The sequence below is a fragment of the Sander lucioperca genome, chromosome 19 (genome assembly GCF_008315115.2).
Source record: "Sander lucioperca isolate FBNREF2018 chromosome 19, SLUC_FBN_1.2, whole genome shotgun sequence".
Classification (NCBI taxonomy): Eukaryota; Metazoa; Chordata; class Actinopteri; order Perciformes; family Percidae; genus Sander; species Sander lucioperca.
Genome location: NC_050191.1, coordinates 17,518,611 through 17,538,051, shown reverse-complemented (window position 1 = coordinate 17,538,051; position 19,441 = coordinate 17,518,611). Strand labels below are relative to the sequence as shown.

Here is a 19,441-nt window from a genome sequence, read left to right as displayed (position 1 = left end):
CTGAAAATCCTATTTTGGTCCTGATTGAATGTGACCTGTGTTTATGTTTTTTAGTTGACGAGTAGCCTCGTTATTGGCATATTTATTGGAAAATGTTAAAATATAGAAAGCTGACTTATAAAGATCGATTGCAGTTAATGAACTGCACTAAGGTAATCCGATTGCTCATCTTTTAAATTATACATTTTGTTGTCATGTGTCATAACAGATTTATTTGGGTGAATGGTATCAAACTTAATTTTTTATGGCAGAAATTAAAAATGATTAGTCTTGTTTGTCTTATTTAACATTATGAAGTAGAACATAGCCTACATTCTACCTACATCATTGAAATTATATAGGTTGAAATAATATATTAAGCTTATAGGATTAAAAATGTGTTTTATCTAGCAAAGCAACAGATGTAGTCGAAATATTTATGAATTATATATTTTTCTGTTTTCGGTAGGCCTATTTGGTCCAAAAAGCTGGTTCGTCAGTATTTCAACAGTGACGCCACTGTTTGAATGAGGACTTATACGTGCTGCAAATGAAGCTGATTTTCCTCGACATGGATTTCGCTGATGAATTGTATATGTAGGCATAATGTTCATATACATAACTTTTAAACACTCATTTCCTCTCTCTTTTGTTAGAGTCAGGACCAAAACACTCACCAAGTCAGCAAGAAAACAGCCTATAAGCTCTTAGTGTTTCCGATGTAGGCTATATGCGCTGAACTGACATTATGGTATCAAACTGAAGATTAGGCTTCTTCTGTAGAAAACAAAAGCATGCTCTCAGGAAAATGGGCTTATTCATTGTTCTGCGGTCACCAGCTGGAGGAGATGATTCCACTTTGTATTTGTCAGACAATCCACCCACCGAGCAATTTCTTGTCAAAAAATCTATAGGACAGATATTTTGTCACATTTAGCCTAACTGCCAGAACTTGTATTATCTAAAGATTCATGGGGCTCATGCAAACTTCAGTGTGGAGTCTCCCCCCTCTTGTGATTGGCTGCCGCCTGTTGCCTGTTGGATAAAAAGCGCAGCAGAGAGGAGGGCAGAGAGATAAAGAAGGAGAATCACAGAGCTGATTGCATCAGGGACTGGCTTTTATTTTGAGGGAGTGGAAAACAAAAAGTGAAATCTCACCGCCATGACAGGGAAGGAGGGAGTTGTGCTCTCAGACACTGTGAATAGACAGAAATCAGCCTCACAAACCAGCTTGAACCACGGGGGATCCCAGCAGCCAGTCTGGAAGATGGCTCCCACGGTGCACCGGCGCACTGGCTTTGGGATCCAGGAGCTGCTCGGCCTCAACAAGGAGCCGCCGGCGGCACCGAGGCGGCCGCTGGAGGCTCTGCCGCACAGTGCGCACGTCCTGGCAGCCAGGTCGGCCCTCGGACACGGGGGTCTTGGGGTCGGTGTGGGTTTGCTGGGACCAGAGGGAATACACTCGTTTTACAGCCAGCCTGCTTTTCTGGAGGTGCTGGCAGAGGCGCAGAATGTGCACCTGCATCCGCTGCACAGAGCGGCGCACATGGACCCAAAGATGGAGGCGCAGCACTCCGCCAGCTCCGGTGAGTGTTTGACATAAAGTCCTGTAAACTCTATAACGCATAACCTACTGTGTTTCTGATGCAATTATTAGAATAGTCGTTGCAGTTTTTTTAAAAACAGCACACGCTTGTCTCATGCATTTATTGTGAACGAGCTCAAATTGAGGATAGCAGACATTTCTTGCACAAAAAGAGTTTACGCGTCAAAGTCTCCTCGCCCTGTGATCCAGTGATAATGATGGAGAGAGATTGGAAGTTAATTTCACTGAGAAAAAAAGAATGCTCTTGTTTTCTAAATGGGCCTATTGAAAAAGATGTGTAGAGGCCTTGCTAAAACGAATTCTTTAAACTTAATTTAGTCTTTTTTTTTTAAGAGGTAGGCTATATTATTATATTATTATTATATACATCTAACGACCAGCAATAATGCCTGCATCTTTCATGCATTATCCAATGCAGTAGTTATTATTATTATTATTATTATTATTATTATTGCTGTTGTTTCCTTACAGATTCTGATGACATGAGTCTCTCCTCCGGTGATCAGAAGTTCTCTAAATCATCAATGAGTCAGAGCAAGAAACGAAAGAAAAGACGACACAGGTGAAATAAAAAAATTAAAAAGATAATCGAACGCTGTATAATTTATTTCATTTAGACTGATGTTACGGTCGGGCATATATTAATTTTAGGCCTTTTTTTATAGAGTAATATCAATCTAGGCTACTTGTCATCAGTGAATCCTGTAAAACATGTTGTGTGTTTGATGCTCATAAAATTGCATTAGCCTAGATGTAATCTGGTATTGTCCTACTTTTTTTTTTTTTTTTTATAGAAAAAGCCTTCATAAAATCATTCCTCTGCTGTCTTAAAAAAAAAAAAAACATTGTTGCTAGATGTTTCGGTAGGAATAGCTGTTTTCTTTGGTGTATTTATGATTTTTATGATTTGACTCTATACCTTTGGTTAATTAATTGCAATTGTCCTCTGTTGTTCCAATTTCTTACTTGCTAATTCTAGTTATTCAAGAGTTAAAATAAAATAAAACTGACCGTTTCTCATTTTATAAGATCTTGATTTATTTTTTCCATTTTTTCCATTTCAGTAGACGGATTTTAGATTGAACAAAATTGAATGAATGCAAAATTGTGAATTTATGAAGGAATCCATATGTATAAATGTATTCTTATATTTCCCTTTTTTTGTCTGCAGAACCATTTTCACTTCCTATCAGCTGGAGGAGCTGGAGAAAGCTTTTAATGAAGCCCACTATCCAGATGTTTACGCCAGAGAAATGCTCTCCATGAAGACTGAGCTACCAGAAGACAGAATACAGGTGTGTTGTTGTGTATTGATGCCTCTGCAGTATTCAGAAATGTGTTGGTTGTGATCTTAAATTCCAAAACCTGAATATGCTTTAATCATCTTGCCTTAAGGGGGGGCGATACGACAAAAAACCCTTGAAAAAAAATACAAAATAAAGTCTGTTATTCAGTTAAATTATCCAGATATTTCCTGCAATGATAGCTTCTTTTAACTCAAAGTTAAAATTCCTTGCATTCATGGTGCTTGCCACAGATTCAGGTTACAACGTGATGAAGAAAGCAAAGGAAAAATTCAGGTAGAGCCCCCAATCAGCTACTCCATCATCCTCATCCTCACAATGCCTTCTGCTTTCACATTAGCAGCCAATTCAGCCTCTCAGTGTAATTAGTTAATTGAGGAGAACTTAGCACCTCTCTCCCTGCGAGAGACGGGCCGCAGCCCTGAGATGAAATGATAACTACATAGAAATGAATTAGCACAGGTCAGCGGCTGAGCAGAGGGCTCTGCCTGGCTGCTATGAGCATTTTAATTTCCCGTGATATTTGAGCGCCTGTCTCCCATCGATCGGCCCTGGAAATTAACTTATTTTTCAATCAGCCTCTTCGCCCCCGGGGTCACCTCTCTCAGGAAGCACTTCACACACACAAGTGAAGACACATGCACACACACTGCCATGCACACTCACACCGTTGCTGTCAGAAAGCATGATTGCTCATCTGAGACCCATCTTTTTATGAGATGGAGGTTATCATCAGATCTACCTGAATAGCTTTCCAGGCTCGGCTTTGATCGTTTTTAATTCCAGGTCTGTGAAACACACACACACACACACACACACACACACACACACACACACACACACACACACACACACACACGCACGCACACACACACGCACGCTTCACAATCTCATCCTGCCTCCTCTGCCATTTTAGCATGCTTGTTTTTTTTCCTGTTTTCCTCATTCATATTCACATGCTTGCTGAGGCACTATGCGGTCCGACTTGGCGGAAATCAATTTAGGCACTTGAGGAGCTGGAAGGACACACAGACAGAAGACAACATATTCTTTAAATTAAGCAATGAGGAAATAATATTAAATATTAAACACTGAATTTCAGGACTTGTGTTCTAAACCTATTTTGCAGCACATTTGCATTTTTGTCTATAATGGATGAGATGGATGAGATATCTGCGCAAGCACACTAATTTGAGTCTTCTCTATTAAAACATTTTTTTTGTTAAAAGCCTCCAGCAGATGTCATTGTCCCACTGATATTTATCTCCTGTTACATTAAATAAAAGACTCCTGCTTCGATACAGCAGTTTTTAAGACGTGAAAATAATCTGTTTTTAAATCATATTTTTTCTGATACAGTTTTCCACAAAAAAAGTTAAATTACCGTGTTAAAAAAAATGAAATTACATCTCCTCCTCCTTCATTGAAAACTCCAGAATCTATCTATGAATATTTAAATATTGTTCATTTAATTCCTTAAACACAAGATGTCAATACTTTACTCAAGAGTACATTTTCAGTGTGTGTGCACTGGAGGTTTTCATCCTGGTACAAACACATTGTAAACTGAGATTTAGAGAAGGTGATCGCAACTTTCTCCCTTCAGCAGATGAATGTGAATGTATGTGAGTCTTATTGTCAAACTTGATACAAAACAATAAACAAAACATTTTATTATTGAATGGAGGCAGAGTTTGGAGGCTGAGTCATGTTTTGGCCCAGTCACAATCGTAAATGTTCATGGATAGATAATAAGATAATAGATGATTGGCCCAGACTACAGAGAATAAAATTGCATGCATTACAGTAGTTTGCCAAGTTCAAGTAAACGTAATCTAATTTTTGATCTGACTCCCATGTCGCAGGTATGGTTTCAGAACCGCAGGGCCAAGTGGAGGAAAAGGGAGAAGTGTTGGGGTCGCAGCAGCGTGATGGCGGAGTACGGCCTCTACGGAGCTATGGTCCGTCACTCCATCCCACTGCCCGAGTCCATCCTCAAGTCAGCCAAGGAGGGCGTCACAGAATCCTACGCTCCGTGGTTATTAGGTAAATATTATTTGTTATGTGTACGTATGTCATCTGGGTGCATTTTAGTTGGGCATTTGTTTTCTATTTCTTACATTAATAAAAATGTGAATGTAAATAGTGAAATGACTGATGGTTGAATTCCATTTAGCTGTTTCAGGGTCCTAGTATTGTTCATGCTCACTGTCACACTGCCAGGGCTTACTGGGAAACTTGATTATACAATTGTTAATGTGATAACACCTATGTTTTTCCTACCATGGCAAGTCAAAGTGCTGTGAAAAAATGTCCTTTATTGATCTTGAGTCATAGATAGTCCACCTTTTTTAATTTCAATATTGAGGCTCATTTAGGGAAAATCCACTTTGCAAAGTTGGCTGACAAAGCCCACATGGTGGGGTACTTTTAAAAGCTGTCTCATCCAGACCTTTATGTCTGATACACATAAAATGTGTTTGTTGTTTTGTTAATTCTATACATAGTCACTCTTGGCCCATATTTTAGTCCCAGAATAAAAGCTTTAGCTGTAGGTCCAAAGAAACCCAGCTATATTAGGTTGTCTCATAGTGTTTGAAAATAGGGATAATCATGTATTCTAACAGGAAGTGTGAGCTAAGCCTGGCTCATGTTAGGAGCCAATAAAAATATAAATAAAAGTGTCAGCATGTCAATACAGTGATAATCCTACTTAATCAGGACAGATTAGACCAAATGGCCTCTCTCGCCTCATGTCAATTGATTAGTTAATCAATTAGGTCGCTCTAATTGAATAAGTTCTATCCACTAATCTATCACCATTCTCTTTCAATGTCAGACACCTCAGTGCATACAAAATGCAATTCTTGTGAGGAAAAGTCTGTGTAATTTGTCATTTTTAAATTGGTGTCAATTTATTAAACTACACCAGGAAACACTAAAACAAGTTATCTAGCCCTCCTCCGCAAACCTTAACTGAAATGAATGTCCTCTCCATTCAGGTATGCACAAGAAGTCAGTTGAAACCACACACACCTCCCCTGGAAAACCCTGCAGCCTGACACCACCACCAACAACAACAACAACACAGGAGAAACCAGTGGACAAAGTGATGCAGGAACAGACGGAGAAACGGATGAAAGACATTACTAACGCATCCATTTCTAAAGAGGAACTGAGGGAGAACAGTATTGCTGCGCTGCGAGCTAAGGCGCAGGAACACAGCGCTATGGTGCTGGGGACAGTTTCCGACAAAACAAACGACCACGTAACACATAAAGAGGAAGCTGAGGACAATGTGATGGAGCGGGGAACAGCAGATGTGGAGAAGAGTGACTGAAAGAAGCTGCAGGATACAGACTGATGGTGAAAATACCTGCAGAGTGGAGTTTTCAGAATTCAGAGGCAGAAGTTTCATTGGTTGAGTTGAACCTCGGTGCACGTGGAGTCTGAACTTCATACTGTTGATCAAACCCACAGATCAAATATCATAGTCATAGATAAATGAATTAGACATTATTTTCTTTATCCACTTGAGCTTACCTGTCAAGGTAACTGAAGCTTCTTTGGCTCCAATGATTGTGATGTATTAACTAAACCAATGAGATTATTTCTTCCTCACTGAAATATTTGTACAGCAAACTACACAACACCTTTTCATGTCACCTTCTGTAGGAGAATGAAGAAGGCTTAAACATGGAAATGTTTTCGTAACATTTACTGCAGATGTTCTGATATGGAGCTGTGTTAAAAAAATATATATATTTATTTTCTTTAAAATAGATTGTTAACTAGTTCTGTGACATGGCAGCTATACTTTTATGCAACAGCAAGAATAAAGATGTTTTTGGAAGTAAGTCTCCTTTCAACAAGCATCTCAAGCAAGAAATTGAATATACCTGCTCTAGAGGTGCTAATGAGATGAATGGGACCTCCCTGTGATGAATGATTAATTTTAGTTGGGTGACTAAAAAACATACAGTTGGTATCAAGTCCCGTGAAAAGATTACAAGCCTAAATCTTTTGTTTTCCTTCAAATGTTGCAACATTTGTGATATACATACTGAAAATATTGTCCAATAGATAACACTGTACTGTTATGTACAGTTTACATTATCTGTGTTTGTCTATGTATACATGTAACTGTATAAATGTAACTCTGGCCTAATTAAAAGTTACTGATATTTAAAGTTTGTTTCTTCACTTGGATGTTTGAGCTTCAATGTGCAGAATGATGTATAGAGGTTGACACTAGAAGTTTCTCTGTGCTCACTCTAAATCTTAGTTTAAGACTTATACTTATGAGCATGACTTTTTGACATCACATCTAGTTTGGAAAACCATCTTGTGTCCAGCAGCCTAAACGTTTGAAATGAAAAATATTTGCATATTCATAAATTCTGGATTTAATCGAGGGACAAGGAGTAGCCTAGTTGTAGGCTTATTAAAACTAAAAATGTTTTTAAAGGTTAATCAAACTCTTTTGTGGAAACAAACACATCAGACAAGTTATTATTCAAAACTGTATTTTTTATGAATTAACACATGCCTGGAAGGGATATTTAAACAACGAAATCCTGCATGTTGCGTAAAAAGAAACTTTTCTTTTGCAATTGATGCTGAAATCCAGCTACTGTTCTTTCCGAAAGCGTCGGCACATGGGTTTGTACCGCCCTTTAACGCATCACTCCTCTAGCCCTTCCTCTCCGGAGTTTCCAAGTTTTCAACTTGAGCACAATAACTTGCAAAAGTGTGTAAAAACTCTAGCTAATGCTTTGCAAACATACTTTCGGATAGCACAGAATAGGCTACTGTCATTATGTGGCTGTCTTGCGGATGCGCTTCAAAGTACGTCGTTTCTTTCAGTCGTCGTGTCTTCAAATCTTATTTCCATGTTTTGGGTCGATGGAGGTGTAACGTGCCAGCGTTTATGCCCGAGGCTGCGGGCTTTGAAGGCGTGTGCGGCCACTCAGCGCTGCAGGAGTTCTCCGTCTCCAACAGCGCGAGCTTCTGGGCCGCTGCGGCGCGTCAGAGACTGAACTGGATCAGTCCTTTCCACACGACCCAGGACTGTGACCTGAGCCGGGGGGAAATCAAGTGGTTTGAAGGAGGAAAGCTGAATGTGTCCGGTAAGATTGTCTTTACATGTCATATAGCATATGACCAGTAATTTTATTTATAGACATATAGATATAGATATTTTGTCGTTAGAATAAACGAATCGATGCAGTCAAGTCGCAGTTTCCCATGCTACTTTTTGAGGAACACTTCTAAATAAAACACGTAGGCCTAAAGAGACGGCGAAGGCATCATTATATCTCTATCAGCATCCAAAGAATATCTTGAACGCACCACGCTAATGTAGCAGTCAGATAATGTGACATTCTCTATTTCTTTCTATGTGTATCCGGTTTCTTTTATGTTCACGTGTAGTGAACTGTTTGGACCGCCACGTGCACACTTGTCCTGAGCGGGTGGCCCTGATCTGGGAGAGAGATGAACCGGGGTCAGAGGTCAAGATCACCTACAGGTCAGCAGGTTGGATCTTAATTATGTAGGCTGGGTGTGTGTGTGTGTGTGTGTGTGTGTGTGTGTGTGTGTGTGTGTGTGTGTGTGTGTGTGTGTTTATTCGCCTCATGTGGCTTCATTGCTATCTGTTTACAGGCAGTTACTGGAGATGACATGTCGCCTGGGCAACATGTTAAGGCGGCGTGGCGTGAGGAAAGGGGACTGTGTCACCATCTACATGCCTCCATGCCCTCTGGCTGTGGCGTCCATGTTGGCCTGTGCCCGTATCGGTGCAGCACACAATGTGGTGTTTGCGGGGTTCAGTGCCGAGGCGCTCGCAGAGCGAATCAGAGACGGTGAGACAGTGTGACCAGCTCAATGTTTTGGTTTTAAAGCCTGTAAAAAAATATCAGCACCAAACATTCAAGCAAAGTTAACGATATAGTGGTATAGCTGGTGAACATAACGTAGCATTTAGCAGCTAAAGAGCCCGATATTTCTCTTAGGGGGCCCAACATGTTTAAGACATTTTGTGTTTGGTGGTTTCATGATAGCATCCAATACAGTAAGGTTGAATTTCTGTCAGAAATACATTTAGTTAAATTAGTTATTTTTACGTTAGTATTTCCTCAGCTACAGTATTACAGATTTTTAAGTTTAAGTTTCTATTTATATTTACATACACCCAGTGGTGGAATGTAACTAAGTACATTTACTCAAGTACTACTTAAGTACAAATTTGAGGTACTTGTACTTTACTTGAGCCTTTTCTTTTCATGCCACTTTCTACTGAACTACTCCACTAGATTTCAAAGAGAAATATATTGTACTTTTTACTCCACTACATTAATCTGACAGCTTTAGTTACTTTACATATTAAAACACATTAAAACACATGTAGTTTATAAAGTACGATGTTTTATTATAAATTAAACTACCCAACAATGTAATGGCCTACAAGTACAGGTGAAATGATTAGCCAATGAAACACTTGATTGACAGAACTGTTTTGATCATTTCCAGTTTCTAAAATGTGAGGATTTTTCTGCATTGAGTAATTTTACTTTTAAAGTACATTTTCCTGAAGATACTTACATACTTTTACTCAAGTAACATTTTCAATGCAGGACTTTTACTTGTAACAGAGTATTTTTACAGTGTGGTATTGGTGCTTTTACTCAAGTAAAGGATCTGAATACCTCTTCCACCAATGCATACACCACATTTTCAGCCCAGTCCAGCACCGTCATCACGGTGAACCAGGGCGTCAGAGGGGGTAAGGTCACCGAGCTGAAAAAGGCGGTGGATACGGCACTTCAGAGCTGCCCGACAGTACAGCAGGTGTTCGTTGCCATGAGAACAGAGAATCCGGTTGCTATGACAGCCAGGGACATCGTCATGGAGGAGGTGAGAGAGCAGAAAGTCAATCAGAACTTGATTAAAATATGAATGCCAACAGCAGAAGACTGCACTGTCCCTGCATAAAAACAAGATTTAAAAAATGTTGACTTTAAAAATGAATAATCAAAATTGTTGGTTCATTTTGAGTCTACTAACTGATCTTTGAAATTGAAAGTTCATTCTAGGTGGAAGTTGACAGCTCCATTAGTAGCTGTTCTTTCAGCTTTCTTCAGTCCTATCACACGATATTCCTCAGCAGAAGAAAAATGGACATTTTAACATGTACACTTTTATGACATGTGGGCAATCTCCATCTGCTGAGCAAGATCCTGTGATATGATTGAAAGCTCCAGAACAGCTGCTAAATGGACTTTGTGGTGAGGCTGTCCTGTCAGCTAATCGTTTCAGCACTAGTCTTAATCCTTACATGCCTTTTAAAATGTTCTTTTCTAACATCATAAAAAATGTATTGCTCTAATATACCATACTCTATATACTATTACTCTGCTGTGCTTACTAAGTCTGACTTTTAAGAAAAAGTCCTTTAAAGTCATTATGTCATACAGGAGATGCAGAAGGAGGATTTGGTGTGTGAGCCTGCTGCCATGGACAGTGAGGACGTCTTGTTCCTGCTTTATACATCAGGCAGCACAGGGAAGCCCAAAGGACTCGTGCACACTCAGGCTGGATACCTGCTGTATGCTGCACTCACACACAAAGTAAACATCAACCACGACCTGCACCTGCATTGTGTAGAGCAATTTCTTATCATGCAGTCTGTAGCTACTCATTTACACCTTGGGACAGCCAAAATGTGATCACAAATCCAGTGAGCATCTTTAGAGGAAATCTCAGCCTCATCAAAGCATAGTGTAGTCTGTTTTAGCATGATCTATTTATGTAAAGTGGTGAGTTTGAGCGATATATTAGATAAATAACGGGTATTTAGCAGTATAATAGGCAAAACAATAGTGTCTCTCAATCTGTGAACCATTATTTTAAGCAAATGTTCTTAAGAGTATTATTCTGTAAATGGTTTTGTTTTTATCCAATCATTCCATCAATGTTTCCCTCTCATCACCAGTATGTCTTCAACTACTCTGATGGAGATGTGTTCGGCTGTGTGGCAGATATTGGTTGGATAACAGGACACAGTTACAGTGTCTACGGGCCTCTGGCCAACGGGGGAACCACTGTCCTGTTTGAAAGCACTCCCATTTACCCCGACCCAGGTACGATTGAACGTCAGCAAATGTATGAATGTATCAGACTGGTTATCCAAGAAAACTCTTACATGACAAAAATTCAATATACCTCCATTTGCACAGTTAACCTTCCAATCTGTCACATGTTGACCTAAGATTTTTATTAGTTCTAATTGTGTCATTATGATGACATTTCTATGATTATGTTAATATAGAATATTATGGGTCTGTGTAAAGTATGTTGGCAGAAGTCCTCTACAGTAAGTATTCCTGTCCTTTGTCAAGAGCTCTGCATTCTCGTGTCTTTGTCTATGAATAACTGTTTGCAGTTGAACTTGGCCATACCTTCCACACTAAAATTAGGACTTCTATATGCAGGAGTCAGGACACAGTCATCATGTGTGTCAGCACACACACCAAGTTATTTTCAATGAGAAACAAGAACACTAATAAGGATTAAACACACTTTGTAGTTAGTCTTTATTTCTCACTGCTTTACCCTAATTCCTGATTCAGAGTTTCAGTATCTTTTTAACACATTGTAGAATATCTCTTTGGACCATGCTAACTTTGACATGTTTTGTTGTTCACAGGAAGGTACTGGGAGATGGTTCAGAGACTTAAGATAAACCAGTTTTACGGGGCTCCCACAGCGCTCCGCCTGCTGCTCAAGTACGGAGACCAGTGGGTACACAAATACGACCGCTCAACACTCAAAACTCTCGGCTCTGGTAGGCCAGACATTTTACTTAGAAACACTATTATGTGCACAACCATCCTCACCATAAAAGGAATATTTTGTTTTTACCTGGTTCTCATTTGTGTAGTGATGTCCGTTTTAGTTACATTTTACGGTAACGTTAAGAGATTTAGAGTCCAACAAGTAACGCAACAATTTAACCAGATAATCTGCACATTTGAATGTAAAAACAAATTTGAATTTTGAATTAATTTTTTTTATTAATTAATTTTTTTATTAATTTAAAAATAATTTCCCAAACTGCATTGTAAACATCTGCAACTATATATATATATATATATATATATATAAAAAAACTACTTCACAGTTCAGTTTCAACCTACCGTTCTTACCACAGCTATGCATGAACACAGCTTTTTAATGCAATGGATTGTAGTATTTACAGTATACCTGTATAGTATGAAATGGACACATCTGGCTCTTATTTCAAAATAATTTGGTTTACATAATTGGGTTGGGATGGATATTGATCAGCAAAATGTTACAATAATTGTAATTATGGCCACAGATAGGACCCAGATTGTAAAAAATAAAAGGAGGGAGGAAAATGATTTTTTTTCTCTAGAAGTTAAATGGATGTTTCTATGCATGTGATAATATTATTTTAAAATAAAAAAAGCTGATGTCAGATAGGTATTTAAGTGCAGCATCCCTCACAGTGCATTGTATTGTTTTTGAGCGGTGATGGTTAACAGATGTAAACCCTGGATGTAATTACATCACACTCACTAGCACAGCTGTAGTCTGACTTTGTAGTGACTTTTTGTTTGTCATACAATGTCCATTTTTACTTTGATGAGTTAGCATGCATCAAGTTCATTTATCCAAGTCAACCTGTCATGTAAACCAGATGACACCACATCAAATACAGTATGTGTACAAACAAATGTAAAGATTTGTGCTGATGGTTCACATTGTTTGTGCTGTCTTCTGTAGAGTCACTATACAGATTCCGTTCTATAAGCACACACACGTGTTACATACTGAAAATATATTGGAAAGTCAAGCCTGGCTGGTATGTAAACATGCCATAGCAAAGCCCAGCATGCCAGGAGATCATATACTGTATACGCGCGTGCACACACACACACACACACACACACACACACACACACACACACACACACACACACACACACACACACACACCACCCGTTCGGTAGAATCATGAAACGTATGGGTGAAAGCACAAAGCTTAACATAAAGAATGTAATTCCTCCTCTGTACAAACACAGGCATCTTTTTTTTTTTTTTTAAACACTTGTTAAAACAATATCTACATGTTTGATTGACATTTCCTTGTCTGCGTGCAGTGGGTGAGCCCATCAACACTGAAGCGTGGGAGTGGTACCACAGAGTGGTTGGGGACGGACGCTGCCCTGTGGTGGACACCTGGTGGCAAACAGGTAACTGGGACTACTGTACACTGAAGTGTGGGATTTATAAGCTATTGCTTGTCAACACGGTCACAATCAAACCACTCTCTCCGTCTTATGGTTTACCACGGTCATATCAGTTGGGTCATTTGTCAAATACAAATCCCTTTAACCAGAAAATTGCGAGTCAATTTGAATCTAATTTGATCTATATTATCAAATTTATTGTGCTTAAATTGAACTTGGTTTTGTCTCATGCTGTACATTTCATTGCTTGTAAGAGCAGTTAAGTTCACAAACTCTTCCTTGAACACAGCCACGTCTGCAGGCACTGTAACGGCCGGTCAGTCAGTCTTAAAGGGGAAAGCAGTCTAACAATAACAGTCTTACATAACACAACTGTGGTTGTGTGCACACACATACACAATACTACAGTACGTGGGTGTGTACATGTACAGAACAAGCTGTCTTTCACACACACACACACACACACACACACACACACACACACACACACACACACACACACACACACACACACACACACACACACACACACACACACACACACACACACACACACAAAAACTGGGCTCCTGAATCAAAACAGATGTTTCTCTCTCAGAGTAGAATATCTGATGTCGGGAGCAGAGGCTCAAACTAAATCTCAACTTCAACCTTTTTTTAAAATGGAGTGTCACGTGACCTAATGGCGAACTAGTGGGGTGAGGGGTGAGCTCTGGTCAGTGTAGAGAAATTTGTGCTCAGCCGGGACGAGAAACCTTGTGGATGCCGAAAATGTTAAACTAAAAAGTTAACGGCCGGTGGCGATATTAAGCAGAATATGCTCCGCGGTGGAGATGCCGCTGTAAAGGGCCAAGATGGCGCTGCTGCTGTGTTCGTAGCAGAAAAGCAACAGGCTAATGACATGACGCCGGCCAATATTGATAAAATATTTGCAGCACTAGAGAAAATCTCCGCTGAGCTAGAAGGTCTGAAGGAAATTTGCTGCTCCATCGTTTTGATGGAGTCAAAACTCTCTAGCCTGGTCATCAAAATGAACGAAGTTGACAATCCTGCCGCTAGCGAGAGAGAGCTCAACATGCTCTGGAAAAAAGACCGATTGATAGAGGAGGTTTGGGTCTACCAAAGATGTTGGCATCTGGCCCACTGGTCACTTCCTCCTAAGAGAGCCCCACCCTGGGATTGTATTGAGCAGTTCTTGCTCCCATTATCACCCTTACAAACCCTGTCTGTCAAACTGTATGGTGAGGCAAAAACACATCTGATAATCTCTCACTTAAATGTCGTTTGGACCAAAGTGGCCCGGCTGTTTGAACTGGATCCTTATCTAAATACTTCATCAAGTATTTGGCAAAATCTTGAGTTATGTATTGGTAGATCTCCTCTTTTTTGGAGGGATTGATTGGAAAAGGCAATTGTCACACTGGGGGATCTGTATCTCGGTGGCATATAGAAATCCATTGAGGATGTGGTACAGCAATTTGGAATACATAGGTCTCCATTTTTTAGCTATTTAAAACTTCGCCATCTGTTAGTGGGGATTTTTGGATCCAGTTCTTTAGCCCCGAAGGCACCAGAATGTTTAGATAAGGTGTTGTTGAAATATGGAAAAGGTCATGAGGCTTCTGGGTATTATTCTATGCTTATGCAGAACCTGGGGAATAGAGCCTGGTCAGCCCTCAAAAAGACATGGGGAAAGGGATCTGAGTATAACACTGGATGATGAAGAGGGGAAAGGGATCTGAGTATAACACTGGATGATGAAGAGTGGGACAGAATCTGTCCCACAATAAATACGAATACGAAATAAAACGTATTTCACGTGATATGAGGGTGCTCCTCATTCAGTTCAAGATTATGCATCACTTCTATTGGACTCCCTCCAGATTGTTTAGAATTGGTCTGAAAGACACACTAAATTGTTGGAAATGTAAGACAGAGGACGGCCAATTACTTCATATCCCATGGTCCTGTGATAAGGTCCAGGAAATTTGGACCAGGATACATGATAACCTATGTCGGATTGCAGGGACCCAGGTTTCATTCCGCCCAAGATTATTTGTTTTGGATGATGGGTCAATAAGTGGGATGGATAAGCACATAAGAAGCTGGGTCCAGACTAGTTTAATAATAGCCAGTTCATGTTGCGAATTTTATGTTCTGTATGCTGTTTAAAAAATAAATTAAAAAATTGTTAATCACAAAAACAATTTGAATTATAGTAACAGTCAACATTAACACCATGTACAGAAATGCAGCTGGCAATAATTTCATCGCTGCTTTTGTTTTTGAAAATGCTCACATAACGCAGTTGAAGTTTGGTTACATTGTGACCGCAAAGAGCAGATGTTATGACCGTAGCTGCCAAAGAGCCACGTCACAGAATGGATTATGGTGATCATATATAGAAACTATATACTGTATACCTTACTGACTAATACTTTACAGTGACAGTATAATTACAGTAATTGCACTGGGTGTGACACAACAAATGTGTCCATCTATAGATAACACCTGATGTCACTCCAAAAAACAACTACTAAAGTAGCTTATGATGGGATATAATGAAATGTTTGTAATCAGCTGATTTTGCTAATAAAATTAATTTTGCGGATGAACACAGGACCCGACTGACACCGTTTCAACCTCTGTCCCTCCAAATTAGATTAAGTAATGACCAAATGGAGTTAAGCTACATTAATTGCCATACACATGGCAGAAATCTATAATTAATGGATGATAATTAAACATCCGAGCATCATGAGCTTGAGTATTACAGACACAGATATGACCCAAATACCCTACTTCAGTAAAAAGGATTATATTATGTTATTTTCCTGGACCAGTGTTTCCAATTAAGACTAAGTGGCATTATTCATGAATGCCATTTGGTTGATCTGGGAGCGAGTAGCCTGTTTAGAGAGAAAATTTGATTTTGATCCGCATGTTGGATCATCAGGACTAGAGAGGTAAGAGGACGTTTATCGGTGTTTTTTGCCCCCAACGGCTCCTTCCAGGCAGCGCTGCCTGGAAGGCACTAGGATTAGGCACTGGTTATGGTTAAGGTTAGGGTTAGGTGCCTTTGAGGCAGCGGTCGCAGCGCTGCCTGGAAGGAGCAGTTCGGGGCAAAAAACTAATCGAGCTAAGAGGACACAGGATGTCGTAAAAAAGAAAAAAAATGTTACTTTTTTTATGACATACTATAAATTGTTTATGAAATGTTTATGATATACTATACTATGACTTTTTTTGAAATTTTTATGACATACTTTACTACGAGTTTTTTTTAATATAATTTGTATGACATACTATACTATGGCTTTTATGACATACCTGACTATCCTATATCTATGAAGTTTTACAAGATTTTTGACTTTTTATGATTTTTTAATGACATACTATACTATTATATATTATTGACATTTTATGGCCTACTATCATATGACTTTTTTTGACACACCATATAACTTTTATGACTTTTGTCGATATGCTATACTATGACTTGTTACGACATAATATACTTAGATTTTTTATGACTGTGTTCGACATACTGTACTATGACTTTTCTGTGACGTTTCGACATACTACACTGACTTTTTTCGACATACTATGACTTTTTTGACATACTATACTATGACTTTTTTATTTTTTTCCACATACTACACTGACTTTTTTCAACATACTATTCTATGACTTTTTATGATTTCTATATATACTGACTATTTACTTTTTTCGACATGCTATACAAAGACTTTTTACGAAATACTATACTATGACTTTTTTTGAAATACTACACTATTACTTTTTTCGACGAACTGTACTATGACTTTTTTTCTTCATACTTTATATACCATGATTTTTGACTTTTTTCAACATAATATACAATGCCTTTTTCGACATACTATACTATGATTTGTTTGACTTTTTTTCAACATACTATGACTTTCATAACTTCATTCGACATACTACACCCATTTTTTTTTTTTTGACTGTTTTCGGCGCAATTTGACGCAGGAGCTGAGTAATGTATTAAATACAAGCTATTGAAATTGAAACATTGATGTTTTTCATCAAATATACCATGATTTTTGACTTTTTTCAACATTCTATACTATGACTTTTTCACATGATTTTTTTTACTTTTTACAACGTACTATATATACACACTTGATTTTGTTTTTTTACCTACTATACTTGACTTTTTAAATCTTTTCATCATACTATACTGACTTTTTCGACATTACTATACAATGACTTTTCGATGTACTATACTACGACTTTATCTTTTTTCCAACATACTATGACTTTGACATACGATGCCTTTTTGACATGATTTTTTATGACTTTACAACATACTATATATACTATGACCTTTTCAATTTTTTGACATAATATGACTTTCTAACATACTACGCTGACTTTTTTCGACATACTATACCGACTTCTTCGACATACTATGTCTTTTTTTCGACATACTACAGCATGACTTTTCAACGTACTGTTTAACTTTATTGGCATACTTTATATACTAATCCTTTTACTTTTCTTGACATACATAACTGACTTTTATGAATTGATACGACATACTATACTATGACTTTTTTACATAATTGTTAAGGAGGGTTCAGTTTTAGAGGTTGATTGCCATAGTCATGGGACATCGGTCAGAATGCATAGGAAAAGCCACAGAGAAGTTCAGTCCATTCAATGAAGGTTTATTCACAAAGGTGGTGAGGTAAATGATAATGGATAACAGAACAGAACAGACACATGGGTTGGAGAATCTGGGAAGAAACAAATAGAAATTAGAACTTAACACAGTCAATACTCTGACATGTTCATCATAAAGTAATTAGATAAATTAAAGCTGTCATTCAAATAGACACGTTATCAAGAAATAAGGTGCAAAGTAAAACTCATCTTACCAGCTGCTGCCCCATGTGAAGGTGTAGAAAAGACTGACTGGGTGGGAGTGCAGTCTTTAAATAAGGAGTGACCAGGTGAACTCAATCAGGTAATTAGGGTGGAAACAAAAGCCAATCAGTTGTGAAGACAGGGGAGGAAAGGAAGTGAGGTACAGGAAGTGAGGTAAGTGTAGAAATTGTCAAAATAAGATAAAAATAGGAATCTTTAGTACAATAATACTGACTTTTTTCAACATACTATAATGACTTTCATCACTTTTTTGACATACTATACTACGATTTATTTACGACTGTTTTCGACATACTATACTATGAATGAAAAAAAAAAAATACTAATGACTAAGACTTTTTACAACATACTATACTATTTTTTTTTTGACTAACTATAATATGACTTTTTTTCGACATACTTTATATACTAGGTTTTCTTTACTTTTTTCAACCTACTATATTATGGCTTTTTTATAATTTGTTACGACATACATTATTGACTCTTTTCGACATACTATTCTGACTTTTTCAACATATGATTTTTATGACTTTTGACGACACAATTAATTTACGACATACTATACTATGACTTTTTATGACGTACAATACTATAACTTTTTTGACTGTTTTCGACATACTATAACGTGTCTGACATATTATACTATGACTTTTTTATGACACACTATACAATGATTTTTAATGACTGTTAATTTTAGTTTTTGAAATACTATACTGACTTTTTTTGACACACAATACTATGACCTTTTTTGACTCTTTTCGACATACCATACTGACTTTTTTCGACATGCTATACTATGACTTTTTACGACATACTATACTATGATTTTTTGACTTTTCTCGACATACTATACTATGCCTTTTCATGACTTACTATACTATGACTTTTTTTATGACTTTTTTTCAAAATACTATACTATGACTTTTTTGACTCTTTTCGACATACTATACGATGACTTTTTTCGACATAATATTAAATTACTTTTTCCACATGATCTTTATGACTTTTTACGACATACTACACTGAGTTTTTATTTTTTTTTATTAATTGTTACAACATACTATACTTTTAGTTTACTATATAGTTTTTTCAACATATATGATTTTTTATGACTTTTTACACCATACTATATGACTTTTTGGACACACTACACTGACTTTTTTAGCCATACTATAACATGACGTTTTACGACATACTATACTATGAGTTTTTTTGACTGTTTTCGACATACTATACTATGACTTTTTTTCGACATATATGATTTTGTATGACTTTACAACATTCTATACAATGACTTTGTTTATTTCGACATACTATGACTTTTTTTGACACACTATACTATG

General features: G+C 37.8%; 2 protein-coding genes across 5 annotated transcripts in view; both read left to right on the top strand.

Moving 5' to 3' along the window:
- Positions 1-1,029: 1,029 nt before the first annotated feature.
- Positions 1,030-7,081, top strand: LOC116066482 (visual system homeobox 2-like). 2 transcript variants are annotated; one of them, XR_004895941.1, is made up of 6 exons: positions 1,030-1,565; positions 2,057-2,147; positions 2,757-2,880; positions 4,755-4,935; positions 5,892-6,339; positions 6,375-7,081. XR_004895941.1 is itself a non-coding variant. In XM_031322583.2 (5 exons), exons 1-5 carry the CDS (start codon positions 1,142-1,144, stop codon positions 6,227-6,229), a joined length of 1,158 nt encoding a protein of 385 aa, XP_031178443.1. In that variant the 5' UTR covers positions 1,030-1,141; the 3' UTR covers positions 6,230-7,081. The 2 variants fall into 2 exon arrangements, 1 of the variants encoding a protein (XP_031178443.1); XM_031322583.2 differs by having other exon boundaries at positions 5,892-7,081.
- A 475-nt stretch (positions 7,082-7,556) lies between these two features.
- Positions 7,557-19,441, top strand: part of LOC116065953 (acetyl-coenzyme A synthetase 2-like, mitochondrial) — a 22,881-nt gene continuing 10,996 nt past the window's right edge. The window contains exons 1-9 of one of the 3 annotated variants that reach the window (XM_031321627.2): positions 7,557-7,637; positions 7,668-8,018; positions 8,323-8,419; positions 8,554-8,753; positions 9,629-9,804; positions 10,365-10,517; positions 10,883-11,030; positions 11,597-11,734; positions 13,077-13,169. In XM_031321627.2, the coding sequence (XP_031177487.2) occupies positions 7,709-8,018; positions 8,323-8,419; positions 8,554-8,753; positions 9,629-9,804; positions 10,365-10,517; positions 10,883-11,030; positions 11,597-11,734; positions 13,077-13,169 (1,315 nt within the window). In that variant the 5' untranslated portion in view covers positions 7,557-7,637; positions 7,668-7,708. Of the gene's footprint in view, positions 8,019-8,322; positions 8,420-8,553; positions 8,754-9,628; positions 9,805-10,364; positions 10,518-10,882; positions 11,031-11,596; positions 11,735-13,076; positions 13,170-19,441 lie in introns of all 3 variants that reach the window. The other 2 variants (XM_035995760.1, XM_031321628.2) reach the window with 2 other exon arrangements.

Bases quoted from the DNA above. Each gene is read 5' to 3' on its own strand.
- LOC116066482 (XM_031322583.2), top strand. From the start codon at position 1,142: ATGACAGGGAAGGAGGGAGTTGTGCTCTCAGACACTGTGAATAGACAG. The intron at 2,148-2,756 runs GTGAAATAAAAA...TTTTGTCTGCAG, and splicing joins CGAAAGAAAAGACGACACAG to AACCATTTTCACTTCCTATC. The intron at 2,881-4,754 runs GTGTGTTGTTGT...CCCATGTCGCAG, and splicing joins TACCAGAAGACAGAATACAG to GTATGGTTTCAGAACCGCAG.